Below are 15,973 nucleotides of genomic sequence, written 5' to 3'. Positions count from 1 at the left end.
TGCATGCAGGACTGCGCACAGGCTGAAAACAGCAAATCTGGATCAGATGACTGAGTGGACGGATCTGGAGCAAAAGGACAGATTTGGAGCTGATGGCTGAGCTGGAAGATCTGGAGTAGACAAGAGATGGCTCAGCTACAGCTCCTCCTCCACTTCAGCAGCACCTCACAGCAGCTGAAAACTCTTCCTCGAGCTGAGAACCAAGCTGGCAGCAGTAAGACCTTGGGCAGGATGGCACCGGCTAATAGTGGCTGAACGGAATCTGCGCATACGAGCTGCTCTGATACCAAATGTTGGAAAATGGCAGCCAGCTATGGAGAGAGAGAGGAGAGACAATGACAACAAGAAAGTGAGCTAAAGCAAAAAGAAAAGAGTGTACCTGCTTGAATGAAAGATAGAGTGAAAGTACAACTTATGGTTAGGTCAAGGGTTGACCTAACCAGCCTTCCACCAACTAACTAGAGTTAGGTTTATTTTACTCTAGAGCCTAGTGTCACTACTTTAAGTTTCTAAGACACTAGGTGTACACACCTTACATTGACACTTTAATAAGTGTCCACACCACACAAATTACATTTGGCACTGCCCATAGAATCGGCAAATTCTAACAAGGGCATCCCTCTTTAATTGAGAACATAAGAGTGAAGGGATCAGTGACACCACCATTCAGTACAACCTGCAAAAAAGCACCATCATTAAAAGTGTATATCAATTGAGACATGCATGGTCCAAAGCCCATTTCGTGAGTAAGTTTTGTAAGAATAGACCAGTCCAAGTAGTCAAAAGCTTTTTCCAAATCTAACTGAACCAAAACCACCTCTTGATTGGAATGCTTTGCATAATCAATACCCATTTGCACATTCAACACATTGTGCAAAACGTTTTTGCCGTTGATGAATTTATACTAATAGGGATTGTTGATGGGGATGCCCAATGCTTGGGAGATGTTTATGGAGACGAATAACCAATTCCTTTGAAAAAAAAAATTATATATGGAACCGATCAAAGAAAGTAGTCTCCAATGCTTCAACATTGATAGAGAAGGGGCTTTCAAAATCAATTTGATAACCCCTTCCTTCCAAGATGCAAGCATGATCCCCATCTCCCAAATCTCCTGACACATGGCTGTGGGGGGTTTCAGCAAACAAGTAGTATAAGTCTTGAAGAAATCATTAGTAAGGCCATCCCAACGAGGATACTTATCCATGGGCAGGTGTAACAAGACATCCATAACCTCCCCCTCATGGATATCAGCCTCTAGGGCAGCCTGAAACTTGATCCCCAATCAAGGCATAAAGAACCGAACAGGTATTGTGGAATGTGCCATTGGACTTTTTGCTTGCCGAGGTCTAACCATATTTTCTCGTGTAGAAGAATCATGTAAGCTTCGAAAGAATTTATGAGACAAACATGAATTATCTTGCAAATTCTCAGTGAAGGTTTGCATTTAGCCTGTTGGTAAGATCTCAACTAAAATTGTTTAATAAGATCACACAACCATGCTTCCAATGAAAGCAGCAAAGCATTATCCAAAGAATCGAGTAGCAAGGAATAAACAAAGGCTAGTGATTCCTTTGCAACTTGCCAACGTTTCCTGCAAAGAGAAGCATGATGAATGCCATACTTTCTAGGAATCCTTTGCACATTATAAATCAATTTCTCAAAAGATTGACTACACTCAAACAAGAAGTCAAGCAAGAATCTTTCAAACAATTGTCCCACATAACCATCAAAATTCTTATGTTTTAGGTAGGATGAATTGAAGCATAATAACAGCAAGGGTTTATGAAAGCATCTCAAACTAAAGGGAAAGTGATTTGACCAGGCATATTGTTGCAGCACTCTCATTTCCAAAATTTCTGGCAAAAAAAAATCATCTTGCATGATGCATATACAATCCAATTGAGACCATGTGGCCGTATGTTGTGCCAAATGAAAGGTAAACCCTAGGGCCAATGGACAAAGCCAAGGCTAAAGGTCTTACTTAAGAACTCCCAAAGCAAAGACATTCCATGCACAACTCTCGTGTGCATCCATCACCAAGTGCTTAAAAGTAGACTATGAGAGGTCAACACACATTAAAAAACCCCATTAGCAAGCTTGGTCTATCAAGCGACAAGCATGCTTTTAGACTATCCCACAAATCACGTTAAGACAACAGATCATTTGGTGCATAAAGCCCAATCAACCATAAAGCCTCTCCTTCAAATAAAATTTCAATCACCAAAAAACGACCATCCACATCATTCTTAACAAGAACCGGTTGGAATTTTTCATGAAAAACCATGAGTATGCTACAATAGCGCATTGCAAAAGCTCCAACAAATCTAATTCAGTGTAGCTGAGGAGGGATGATTTAGTAGCATTAATATGGAGGTCTAAAACATACCCAAATAAATCCCAAATATCCAATGCCTTCCGAATGTTATACCTATCCGCTTTCAATATCACAAAAGTTTCATCAGTCAATGCTTGCCCAACAAAATGTTGATTCAACAACAGATGGGATAAACCAGCCAGCTACCCAGACTCCACAAGATCGCACAACATGGTGATAACAGGATGGGTAGTAAGAGCAGAAAAAAGGCAACTCAAAGGGCAGCCATGTTTGACCAATCATGCAAAAGTAAATGGCTCGATAACCCCACCATTTAGCATGACACGTGAAGAAGCATTAGTGCTAATAGTGTATATCAATTATGGCATGCATGGCTCAAAAACCATGGTTTGCATAAGCTTTGCAAGAAAAGAACATTCCAAGTAGTCAAAGGCCTTTTCCAAATCAAACTGGACCATAACAGCCTCCTAATTGGAGTGTTGCACATAATCTATGCCCATTTGTACATTCAAGATATTCTTGCCTTTGATGAAGCCATACTGATGGGGATGCACACTAGTAGGGAGGTGCTTATGGAGGTGACTAGCCAGAACCTTGGAGAATAACTTGTACATGGTACCCATCAATAAAATCAGTCATCACCAATGTTTAAGCATCGAAGGGGAGGGAACTTTGGGGATCGACTTGATAACCTCCTCTTTTCATGATGCAGGCATGATTCGAGTATCCCAAACCTCTTGAAACATGGCTATCATGGGTTTGTCCAAAGAAGTAGCATAAGTATCAAAAAATCCATTCATGAGACCCTCCCAACTAGGGCTTTTATCCTTAGGCAAGTGCAATAAAACATCCATACCCTCATTCCCACGAATATCAGCTTCAAAAGCAGAATGGATGTCAAGAGAAAATTGATCTTGATCAAGGCATAAAAGACCGAATGAGCATTGGTAATCCGATCAAAAAGTACTTGTTTGCAGAATGGATATCAAGAGAAACTTGATCTTGATCAAAGCATAAAAGACCGAATGAGCATTGGTAATCCGATCAGAAAGTACCTATCTTGATCCAACAAAATCCAAGAAATAACATGTACATATATGAACAATGGACTGGAAATTAGTAACCATTGGCATTTTGCAGTCTCACCATGTTTTCTAGGCAGGCAACACGTGCAAACCGCAAAAGAATTTATGGGGGTAATTATCTTGCAAACACTATATCAAGGCTTTTTGTTTGGCTTTTGGTAAGATCATAACTGAAACTGCTTAACAAGATCAGATGACCACACAGACAATGGCATCAGGGAAGAGTCAACTGGAGACTCAAATGACAAGGTACGAACCAACACCAGCAATTCCTCAACAGCATGTAGATGCTGCCTGCAAAGCAAAGCATGGTGAATTCCATATTCCCTAGTAACCCTTTGCACATTTTGGATCAATTGTTCAAAGAAGGCATTGCCCCCACATGGCAAGGCAATCAAAAACTTGTCAAGTAGTTGTCCCATGTTACCCTTGAAAATTGCATAGCTCAAATAGGAGAAATTGGAGCACAAAGGAAGCTTGCCTACAAATTGTGCAAAGGAGGTAATGGGCTGTCTAGGCATGTCAAACTCTGCGAAGGAATGTGACCAAATAGAGCATATTGCTGCAATAGTTTCATCTCCAAAATCTCTAGCAAAAAAGTGCCATCCTGCATTACATACAATCCAAGCGAGACCATGACATCATATGCTGCATTGAATTAAAGGTAAATCCAGAAGCTGATGGGAAAAGCCAAGACAAGAGATCATGTTTGAGAATGGCCAAAGAAAAATCACTCCAAGCATGGCCCTCTAGTGCATCCATCACTAAATGCTCAAAGGTAGACTACAAAGGGTCAATACACATATTAAAGTCACCATAAGCAAGCCTGCTGGTCTCAAGCTTGCTTTCAAATGATCCCATAAGTCATGTTGCTACAAGGAATCATTCGGTGCATAAATCCCAATCAGCCATAAAATCACCTTCAAACATAATTTCAATTACTAAAAAAGGGCTCTAACACATTGTTTTTTATAAGCACGGCTGAAATCTCTCATGAGCCATGAGAATACTACAGCAATACATTGCAGTGCCCCCAACATAAAACAATTGGAACCCATGGCATTCAACAATTCTACTTGTTTCACCTCTTATGCTCAAGAGCACATAATGCATCCGATTTCTTCTCATGCAAAATACACCACATCATGTTGTTTGCTGCTAGAGCAAGTCCCAGAAATGTTCCAAGTTAAATGGCTATGCCAAAATGGAGTATTTGGCCCAGGCAAAGCCCAATCAAAGGGGCGCAATGACATGCCAACCACATCCCTTCAAATATCAAACAAAGGGTCCAAATTTTCTAAAGCAAAGGGCGCAAAAGAATATGGTGACAATAACATTTCACACTACTGAGACAGAAAAAGCAATTGACATTTGAAATTTGGCATTTTGCAAGTGTCATGGAAAGGGGAGGCCCACCAACCATCACATGCCCAGCCTAAGATTTATACAAGCCCCAAACAATATTGGCCTTGGTGGTCAGCCAATGGTGGTCCTTAACCATATAGTGATCTATAGTTTTACTTGCGTGAAATCTCTCCATTTCACCGCAAATAACATCTATGAGGTCAGCCCTCTGCTACAAACCAGCAATAGATTCTTGGTAAGGAAACTGTTGTTGGTGAGTACGAGGAGTTCCCCTCAATGGGAGAAATCTTACTTGAGGATCAAACCTCAAGGCAGAATCCAAAGAACTTTTTCCTCCCACGCATGGTGCTCGCAAACAAAATGATTGGGACCTTTAATAAAATCCCTTTCCCCTTCTCTGAAACTAACATTCTGTGGGGGCTATGCATAGGAGCTAGATGAGAGTCCTCATAAGCATTACGCTTCACCACTATCACCCAAGGGACTTCCTTAGAAGCTTGATCACAATAGGAGGGTCAAGGCTTATCCACTAGTCTATCAACACACTAGTACTTAAGTTCTAATTGCCCTACAGGTGGAAGAGAATATACGATTTGCTCTTGGGATTGGGGTTGAGGTGCTTGCACATGCACGTGCATCCCCTCTTTTGAATCCATATGATGTTGTGATCCCTCAAGCTCCTAATTACATTTAGATATAAAGTGTCCTCGTTTTCCATATTTAAAGCAGTGTCTTGCAAATATCCCCCATCTCAACTCATGAAACAAGGGATGTAAACCAAGAGCTTGAAAATGTATTTTGGTTGGGCGAACTTTACTGGTATCCCAGAGCAAACGGCATCATTTCTATTGCGGGAGGTCAAGTGGGGTTCCACCAACACTTGTCCAAGAGAGCGCAAGACCAACGGAAGAAGCCGCCAAAGATGCAAAGGGAAGTTGATGACTTCCATTCATATAGGACATAGCTGTCTACGTACATCCTAAAATTCCTTCAAAGGCCACCACAAAACAACATGAACTAATTGGTTGTCCAAAAACAAAGGGATACTTTGCATTATCGATGTAGTGCGACACACATTGTGCTATGTCAAGTCCACATTGGACCATAGTTATTAGGTACGAAAGATACGATAGGGTACAATACAATAAAATACAATACTAAATAGTACCTTAAGATTTCATAAGGTACGGTACAATATTAGTATGAAAAAAAAACTTGATTATTTTGGACTATTGATAATAGAATAGATATTTCAAGTTTAAATAGCAATGCTATTAGAGTATATAAGATGAATACTTGAGGGTAACATACCAAAACCTAATGTTGCATACGCATCATGCGCTATTGCTACCTACAACTTGCAACTACATAGATGGGAGTGGATACATCATACATGAATGATCACACAAATAAGAGATGTGTGGGCTTGAGAGAGAGAAGATTGAGAGAAATTGTTTGAATCTCAAATAACCTAATCTCATGGGAGAATCATATTAATATAAGGAGCATTTAGCTCATCCCAAAGTGCAATTCGAATGGGAAAAGATGTATCCATTAAGTTGGTACCTTATGGTACTAATACGTCAAGGTACAGTACCTTAAGTATGGTATAGTATGAAACCTTTCGTACGTGGTACTAGTGCAACTATAGTTGAGAGAGAAAGAGGCTACACACACACACACATGAGAGGCTTGAGAGAAGAGGCTTGGGGGAGAGAAATAAGAAAGAAAGAAGAAAAAAAAAAGAAAGGAGAAAGAAAAAAAGAAAGTTGTAGGCTTCAAGGAGAGTGGCCAAAAAGTGTCTATTTTTTCGTACTAAATCATACGGATACGTATTGTACCGTACCATACAGATCGTACCGTACAAATCAATTCATACTACATACAGATATAGCCCTGCATTGAACTATGCCTTATTCTATGGTGTAGGTGTACTTTTGGACTTGCATGGTTACACATGCAGATTGGGCTGGTAGTATTTTAGAGAGGAAATCTACCAATGGTTTTATGTCTTCCTTTGGGAGTGTTATTGTTACTTGGAGCAGCAAGAAACAGCCGACAGTTGCCTTGTCTAGTACAAATGTGCTACAATTGCAGCATGTGAAGGGTGATTTGGGAATGCAAGTGGATAAGACCATGTGAAGTGATTTTCCTTGGCTACACTACTAGGCTAGGGAGGAGGATACAAATGAGTAGAATCAAAGCGCAGCCAGTATCAACCCCCCACTGGCACACAGAGGGAATCTCGAATGAGTTCTTGTATGACATTTGGAGGAAGTTGCATGACAGCTTTAGGCCTAGGAAGATCTCTCTCTTTCTATGGCTCATAGCTCACAAGAGTTTGGCAGTTGGCAGTTGGCACTTGGCTTGAATATGGTAGGGACCCACCGCATGCAAGAGATGTAGCGAGCCAAAGGAGACACAGAGAGACTACCTATGGGACTGCACTAGAGAACAGAAGGTATGGAGGAGAGCCCTTGGTACGATATTACATGGCATAATAGAGACCATGGAGGCAACCTAGGAGGATGTAGCATGGGTCATAAATAGAGGTTTAGCATGTGGCTATGAGGATGTTCAAGGGGGTTTTTCTTTTCTCATCATTGGATAGCATCTGAGCATGACCCCCACTCTAGATTACTTGCAAGTGCAGTTGACCCAAGGACACTATCATAGATGGGAGCTGATTACCAATATCATTGCCTGGTACATTTGGACTGCAAGATGGAATCATGTTATTGACCTTCAAGATGTATCCACAGCGAAGATTCTATCAAGGATTTGGAGAGAGATCGTTCACTTTCTCCATGGAAGATGGGAGAGGACAGAGGGCAGCTCTGAGAGAATGAGGAAGAGAAGAGAGACTTTTTTGTATACATGAGACTTTTTTGTGTACATGGGACTCACGCACTTTCTTCCAGGCTGCCCCTCAGATGGTTTGGCATTATAGCCCACCAGATTGGCTGTTCACACAACCATTGTATTTGCGATGTACTAGGTACTCTTTACAGAGTTATTTGTACTTTGTTTTTTACTCAGGTTTGTTTGCTGAGGTGTAATTAATAGAAATTCCCTTTTCTAAAAAATAATCACGATTTCCCTTTCACATTCAAAGATGCATAAATCATAATTTCCCATTCACAATTGTTATGCTCTCCCAAAACTGCATGTGAGGGATGCTTTCCTGGAAAGATGCAGAGCATCATTTTGTGAAGGGTCATAAGGATAGTTGACAAGTATTGCTAGTTCAGGGCATTGATTGATAATTATGCAGTTATATGGGTCTATAGCATCAAACCCTAGTTGGATCTATTTGCATGCTTCAACTTTCTTCTCATTATTGCTGAAAAGTTATATGCATATAGGCTGGTTACCCTACATATAGATCAAGGGCAAGAATACCTCTCACATCGCTTTTCAGAGTTTCTGCCATCACTACTCCTACCTGAGCAGAATCATATTTCTGCACGAAGACTAACCTGTCATGACAATAGTCAGTTGCATGATTTGTTCTCCTATGAAAAGAGTGGCCAAATATATTACTCAAAATAAAAAACAGGAACGTGTGTGGGCACAAAATCAACAAGATGTCTCGAACTTCATAACCTTCAAGAAAGAAACCACAAACATGAAAGTTTGCTCATAGAGAATTTTATTTCAACACAAAAATGTACTAAAGCTTGCGTCTTAATTTGACAAGAAGTTTAAAGTCAGACCTTAAATCTACAGGCGGTCGAGCAATTGGAATGACTAATCTATGTGGCCATTGTAGCATGTCCACCAACATTGAATTGACCGTATCCTACAGCATAATAGCACAAAAATAATGAAGTAAACAAACTTCATGCTTAACAGTCTCATAAAAAGACCACAAAACCAAGAGTTGTAGTAAGCCTCAAATTCATTAACAAATGCAAGAAAAGGAAAATGTTAGATATGTTCTGACTGCATCAACAAACGATTTTCATGCTGATGAACTCCAATTTCAAGGCATTAGGCATGTTTTTAGCATCCAAGAAATTTGTTTGGAAAAAAATAAGACTCTGACCAATCGAGTGAAACTCACTCTTATAACATCTGAGATACCAGGAACACTAGTCAGGCTCCCTCCCATAGCTTTTAGATTGTACTGCAGCTCTGGTTGGGGCTGTACAGACCATCATTATTTAGATGTGGCAACAATTGATTGCATACTATGTACCGATTTTTAAAACAGAAACATCTGGAGAATAGAAGAGCTATATGTCACTTTGAAAAAGAGTCTGGTTTTATGGCATAAAAAGGAAATCTCCTACCTCAAGAGAAGTATAATGTTTTGATCATTGAGTAAAACTATAATTTTCTTCGTTTAAAGTTGCAGCTTTACCTGGGCCAAAGTTGCGATAGCTGCACCTGCAATACAAGGTATGTCCTCAGAAAGCTTTAGGAGCACCCTGATTGTGGCAAAGTATCTGACATCTTTAACCTACAGCAAAATTCCCCAGTCTTTAGCAGAGCAGAAACATTACCCTTTAGTATTTCAAGACAACTAAGAAGACAACAAACATACAGAAATTTCAGGAGGCAATCATAAAACCATCTCTCTATCTTTTCAAATCTTCTTCACTCTCCATACTGCTTTCTTCTATCAACACCATGGCCTCTCACAATATGCCTCCTTTTGATGCACCAACTTCGAGAGAACCTCAACACATGGAGCATATCCAACCGGCTTCTCCCAAATCCGAACACACGCCGGGCACTGCCTCGATGGATCTTACAAAGTCTGATGCAGACTTGTCCCCTATGGCGGCTTTGCAAGCTCAAATTAAAGACGTGCAATGGCAATTGGCCAAGCTACGTACTCCCTACTTTCTATTTGCGCTTGCACCCATGAGTATGTTGCCTCTTCAATTCCAACATGACCCCTTTAAAGGGAAAAGAAGAAATATGATGAGATCGAAATTGACTCATGGTTGGCCAAATGGATAGCTGATTTTGATTTGTATCAGTTTGATGACACTAAATGTATTGAAGAGATAAAAATTATGTTACACAAGAAGGCGTATGGCTAGTGGGTAGGACTACACCCTAAGTCATAGACATGGGCAGATTTTCAATCCATTTTTCCAAAACAATTTGCAACCAATGATTGGCTTGAAAATTTTTGTAAATTGTTTGAGCTGGACATAGGGAAGAAGACCTTGGAAAAATATTCCTAGGAATTTAAGGATCTTCTTCATAAAACAGAGGCCCAGGAGGACCTTACTCTACATGCACTCTCTCTTGAAGTTGCCACTCGACTGAGGTGCTCCGCAACCCTCTATATTCTTTAGAGGATGTCTACAAGTCTACCAAGAACTTTAATAACACTTTGGCTGAAAGTAGGAATAGCTATGTCTATCTTCAAGACAAACAAACCTTCTATCCCAACAATGTCTCATCAATTCTCATCGGAGCCGCACAAGAAGAAAGATGGCAAGCACAAAGCGACTTATAGTGAGGATGCTCCAAGGGTCGTTTTGTGTGCCATCATATTAGGCACCTTCATGGAGACAAAGAGCATCCACAAAACAAGAACGTGAAGTTGACTTTAAAGACTTCTATAAATATTGTAGAAGCTCTAGGTGTTACTTTTGAATTTTTAGCAAAGGATTGCTTTGTTAATGCGAGTAGTTGCAATGGTTCTTCCGTAAATAAAACTTTGTTTGGCCCACATGACCGTTTGAAGGTCATTGGCAAAATTAACAGTCAAATATCTAGAATACTTTATGACACTGCATTCTCAATCCAAGACAATCTCGCTAGAGTAACTTTTTATCTAGGTTTGATTTTATCATTGTTGGGATATAGAGGCCCCGTAACCTCCGTGTATAGTACATGCACATTGTACATGTAAACGCACCCTTTGCGTGCCCCAAGTATAAATACATTTTGTTCTTTGTGTACCAACATTACTGTTGGTACACTCTAATCGACTCGTACTTTCACTCTGCTCACACTCTCTTCAGCCGTCACACTCTCACGCTCACTCTTGCTCGATCTCCATCTCTCTCAATTGTGTCCCTCTTGGTCCAACAACTGGTATCATAGCTGTAGGTTCTATACACACTTCCCAACGTCTTACCAGACGAACACGACCAGTAGGAGGGTGACTGAGCATTCGTGTTGTGAACCAACAGGCGGGTGACTGAGCATTCGTGTCGTGGACCAGCAGGCGACTTTCTACAAGCGGGCGATAGGCAGGCAAACTTCAGCAAGCAGGCGACAGGCAGCGACCTCTGCCGGTAGCGGGCGACTGGTAGCGGGCAACGCGTGACGGGCAAAAGGCAACAGGCGGCGCCGGTGGGCAAGTATCAAACGTGACGAGGCAGGATCAACGGATCCCCCCCCCCCCGGCCGTCATTCCGTAAATCCTAACCATTTTTCTTTCAAATCCTTTCTTGAATTCCTTCTCCTTGGCAGGAGTTCACACACTGGAGGCACAAGTTTCAATTCTATGCAAAATCGAGCCTAAAATTTGAGCCTTTTCCCAGATTTGATCTCATCTAGGCCCTCTCAATAACTTTCGAGTCAAAACTTCCAAACATTGCAAGCGCTGACCCAAATTAATTTGGGGATTTTGCCAAATTAGTCAAAATTTTGCCCCTTTGAGCAAAATTTCCTGACATTGGATCCCAGAAATTTAGGGCTTTTCATGTATTGGCAAAGTTTTCCTCAGCTGGGTCAAATTGGCTAACATTCATGCAATTTTGGACTCGAAATTTTGGGGATTTGCGCAGAATATGGTAAATTTCTGCATTTTTGCCCGTGTGGTGGCTGGTTCATGTACAAACAGCAGAAATTTACTTCTGGTTGAGAAAGAACAACAATGCATTTTACCGGTTCAGCTTGTGCTTTTGCAGATTAGTGCATGTACTCTTGTGTTCGTGATAAAATGGCTGCAACTTCTTCCAGTTCAGATATCAAGAGTTTGATGGAGACCAAATGGTTTGATGGTCATGGCTTTGACCTTTGGAAAGACCGTATACAAGGCATTTTGTTCCTAAAGGATTGTGAGGATGCTTTGCAGGAAGATAAACCTGCACTAATGTCCGATGCAGATTGGGCCAAAGTGAATAAAGAGGTTGTGGCTTACATAAAGATGGGTGTCACTGATGATATTCTGATAGACATTAAGGGTTTAGACATAGGTTATGCAATATAAGAAAAGCTGAAAACTACTTATGAGATCACCACACCTGTTAATCAGATGCATTTAATGCGCAAGTTGATGAATATGTGACTAGATGAGTCAAAGCCTGCAGATGAGCACTTGAGTGCATTTACAGGGATTCTAAATCAGCTCAAAGATTCAAATTTAGACTTTGATGATAAGTTGAGGGCGATCTTTTTTATCATGACATTGCCGGACTCGTGGGAAACCTTGGTGGTTTCCCTCAGCAATAACCCCAATCCCTCATATGATGGGGTGAGGGGTTCTATCTTGAATGAAGAAATTAGACGTATGTCTAGTGAAGAAGGCAACAACTCAGCTTACAATGTAAGAGGCAGGGCTTAAAAGAAAAATGCAAATGCGGGACACTGAAACAGGAGCAAGAGCAAAGAAAAGGATAAGAGTGACATTATTTGCTATCACTGTGGTCCGAAGGGCCACAAGAAACCTGATTACAGGTATTACAAGAAGAAACAAGAGAGAAAAAAGAATGCAGGAGATAAAAAGAAGAAGGAAGAAAAGATAGATACATTGGAGACAAACAAAGGCAAAGAAAAGGCCAATGTGGCCTCTAGTGTAGTCATAGAGGAGCTTTCAGATACAAAGGCTGATGTATTATATGCAGTTGATTATAATACCCTTGTATGTCACATGCAAGATATGCAGATTACCAAGGCTGATGTGATTGATGCACTCTTGTCAGTTGATGATGGTGTCACTCATACTTGGATTGTAGACTCTGGTGCCTCTTTCCATGTGACTCCTTGCTTGGAGTGTTTTGCTATGTTCAATGCAGGCAGTTATGGAAAGGTGTATCTTGGGAATAACCATGCTTGCAGCATTGATGGGATTGGCATAGTACACTTGTCTTTAGACAATGGTCAAGAGCTTGTACTAAAAGATGTTAGATACGTGCCTGGCATTAAAAAGAGTTTACTATCTGTTGGTCAGCTTGACTTGCATGGCTACACCACACTGTTTGGTGGTGGTTTGTGGCAAGTGAAAAAGGGATCCATGCTGATTGCAAAAGGAACCAAGAAGGGCACTTTGTATTGTTTGCACTGCAAAGCCTTAAATGGCAAGTTTCTTGCAATTGCTGAAATTTGCAGCCACTTGGAGTTATGGCATAAGAGATTAGGCCATATGAGCCAAAAAGGACTTGATGTCCTTACCTCTCTGAAGAGGGTCGATGGAAAAGGCTCTAAACTTGACTTTTGTAATGAGTGTCAGTTTGGAAAGCAAATTAAAAATTCATTTTACTCTAGTGTCTCTCATAATTCCAATGTCTTGAACTTAGTACATTCTAATGTATGTAGCATGCCCGTGAAATCGTTGGGTGGTGCTGCACATTTTGTCTCCTTTATAGATGGCTGTTCCAAGAAGATTTGGGTGTACTTGGTGAAAAAGAAAAGTGAAGTGTTTGTTGTTTTTAAAACTTTTCATGCATTTGTGACCACTCAGACAGATAGAAAGCTGAAATGCTTGAGAACTGATAATGGGGGTGAGTTCACATCGACTGAATTTAAGTCCTTTTGTGACTTGCATGGTATTAAGAGGGAGCTTACAACCCCTTACAGCCCTTCTTCAAATGGGGTAGCTGAAAGATATAACAAGACTTTATGTGAAAGAGTGCGGTGCATGCTATCCATTGCTAATCTCCCTCATGCATTTTAAGGAGAGGCACTCCAAACAGCAGGTCACATTTGCAACCGCTCTCCAAACAGGTCCTTAAATAATGGCATCCCTGAGGAGGTTTGGTCTGGCAAATCGGCCTCATATCACCATTTATGCATATTTGGCTGTGATGCTTTTGTGCGTGTTAGGGATGAGCTAAGGAATAAACTTGACCAAAAATCCACCAAAGACATTTTCATGGGCTATGGTTATGAGGGTGAATTTGGCCACAGAGTGTGGTTACCTCAGTCCAAGAAAATTATTCGCAGCTGTAATGTTGTGTTCAATGAGGCAAAATTGCTGAAAGCCACTTTAGCCTCTAATGAAAATCTGAAAAAGGTGAAATTTCAAATTTTGCAGCCACCCATTACTTCAGAAAATGAGCCTCAAGGTGCTGTACCACAGACTAAAACTGATGATCAGCCGATTATTTTTTAGCCAGATGATGATGGATAGTAAATAGAAGCACAAGGAGGTCATGGACAGCAAGATAGGCTTGCTGATTATGAAAATGCAAGTGCTGAAAATAAAAATGAAGGTGCTATACAGCATGAACAGCATGCTGAAAATGGTTTACAGCAGCCAATAAATGCTGAAAATCATATACCTCCAGATGTAGACCCAATTCCTGAAAATGTTGATCATTGGGTACGCAGGTCTACACGCATAAGAATGCAACCACATAGGTTTGACCCCTCCTTGCATTATGTGATACTTACAGATGAGGGTGAGCCTCTTACATACAAAGAGGCCAAGTCATGTGAGTTCAGCAATAAGTGGGAGCTAGCTATGCAGGAAGAGATTAAATCTTTATATGCAAATGATACTTGGGATCTTGTGTCACTACCCAAGGGAAGGAAGCCACTTCCAAACAAATGGGTGTACAAAGTAAAGACAGTTGATGGGAGACCCAAGTACAAGGCAAGGCTAGTTGCCAAAGGATATGCACAAAAGGAAGGGATTGACTTCCAAGAGGTCTTCTCACCTGTTGTGAAGATGACCACTTTACATATGCTTTTTACTCTTACTGTTGTTTTGGATTTAGAGCTGTATCAAATGGATGTAAAAACAGCTTTCTTGCATGCTGACATTGATGAGGAAATCTACATGAAACAGCCCGAGGGATTTGTAGTTCCTAGAAAAGAGCAGATGGTGTGTAAACTAAAACGCAGCTTGTATGGGCTAAAGCAAGCACCACGGCAGTGGTACAAAAAGTTTGACACTTTTATGCTATCTCATGAGTTTACACACAACCATGCAAATCATTGCTTGTACATGAAAAAGGATACAGATGGCAGCCCCATCATACTTGTTTTGTATATGGATGATATGTTACTAGCTGGGGAAAGAAAGACTAGCTTGGATGCTCTCAAAAATCAGCTGAAATCAACTTTCTCCATGAAAGATTTGGGGAATGCAGAGCATATTTTGGGGGGCATGAGGATTCGTAGAGATAGAATGCAAAAATTGCTATTTTTATCTCAAGAAAAGTACATTGGAAAGGTACTGGACAGATTTAACATGGCTGAAGCTAAGCCTTTTGGGGTACCCTTACCTCCTTATCTCAAGCTTAGCAAAGCCAACAGCCGGAAAGATGACATGGAAGTAAATGCTATGAAGGGAGTTCCTTATGCATCATCTTGTGGCTCTCTTATGTATGCTATGGTTGCTACTCGTCCAGACATTGCTCATGCAGTGGGAGTTGTTAGCACGTTTATGTCAAATCCTGGCAAAGCACATTGGGAGGCTTTCAAGTGTATTCTTCGATACCTTAAGGGTACACAAAGAAAAAGTATTTGCTATGGGCAGGGTGCACTTAGTTTGCATAGTTATTGTGATGCAAACATGGCAGGTGACTTGGACACTCGTAGGTCAACCAACGGGTATGGCTTTACAGTTGCTGGTGGGGCTGTTTCTTGGTGTTCCAAGTTGCAAAACATTGTTGCACTAAGTACCACTGAAGCTGAATGCATATCAGCTATTTAAGCTTCTAAGGAAGCTATATGGTTGAGCAGACTTGCAGATGATCTTGGCATGTCTATGGGTACTGCAATTTTGGGATGTGATAGCCAGAGTGCTGTGTATCTAGCTAAGAATGCCATGTATCATTCACGCACAAAGCATATAGATGTGCGATATCACTTTATCAGACAGATTCTGGAAGATGATCAAATCACATTGACCAAGATTAAAACACAAGATAACCCTGCAGATGTTCTCACTAAAAGTCTAAGCAAAGCTCAGCACGAGCATTGCATTCAACTAGTGGGAGTTGGTTAGCTGGAGGTTCATATCGGACCTTTAAGTGGGAGGTTG

General features: G+C 40.9%; 1 protein-coding gene across 3 annotated transcripts in view; it reads right to left on the bottom strand.

The window, feature by feature from the left end:
• LOC148012273 (calcium-dependent lipid-binding protein-like) overlaps nt 1-15,973 on the bottom strand; it is an 84,001-nt gene that overhangs the window by 19,256 nt on the left and 48,772 nt on the right. For all 3 annotated transcript variants that reach the window (XM_087669336.1, XM_087669337.1, XM_087669335.1), the window contains 3 exons: nt 9,155-9,253; nt 8,855-8,935; nt 8,505-8,590 (listed from right to left, as the gene is read on the bottom strand). In XM_087669336.1, the coding sequence (XP_087525462.1) occupies nt 8,505-8,590; nt 8,855-8,935; nt 9,155-9,253 (266 nt within the window). The remainder of the gene's footprint in view (nt 1-8,504; nt 8,591-8,854; nt 8,936-9,154; nt 9,254-15,973) is intronic.

This window comes from Lygodium microphyllum, chromosome 27 (genome assembly GCF_053477565.2).
Source record: "Lygodium microphyllum isolate KBCC chromosome 27, Lygodium_microphyllum_v1.1.10, whole genome shotgun sequence".
In the NCBI taxonomy this organism is placed as follows: domain Eukaryota; kingdom Viridiplantae; phylum Streptophyta; class Polypodiopsida; order Schizaeales; family Lygodiaceae; genus Lygodium; species Lygodium microphyllum.
This window is presented reverse-complemented; position numbering and strand designations above follow the sequence as displayed.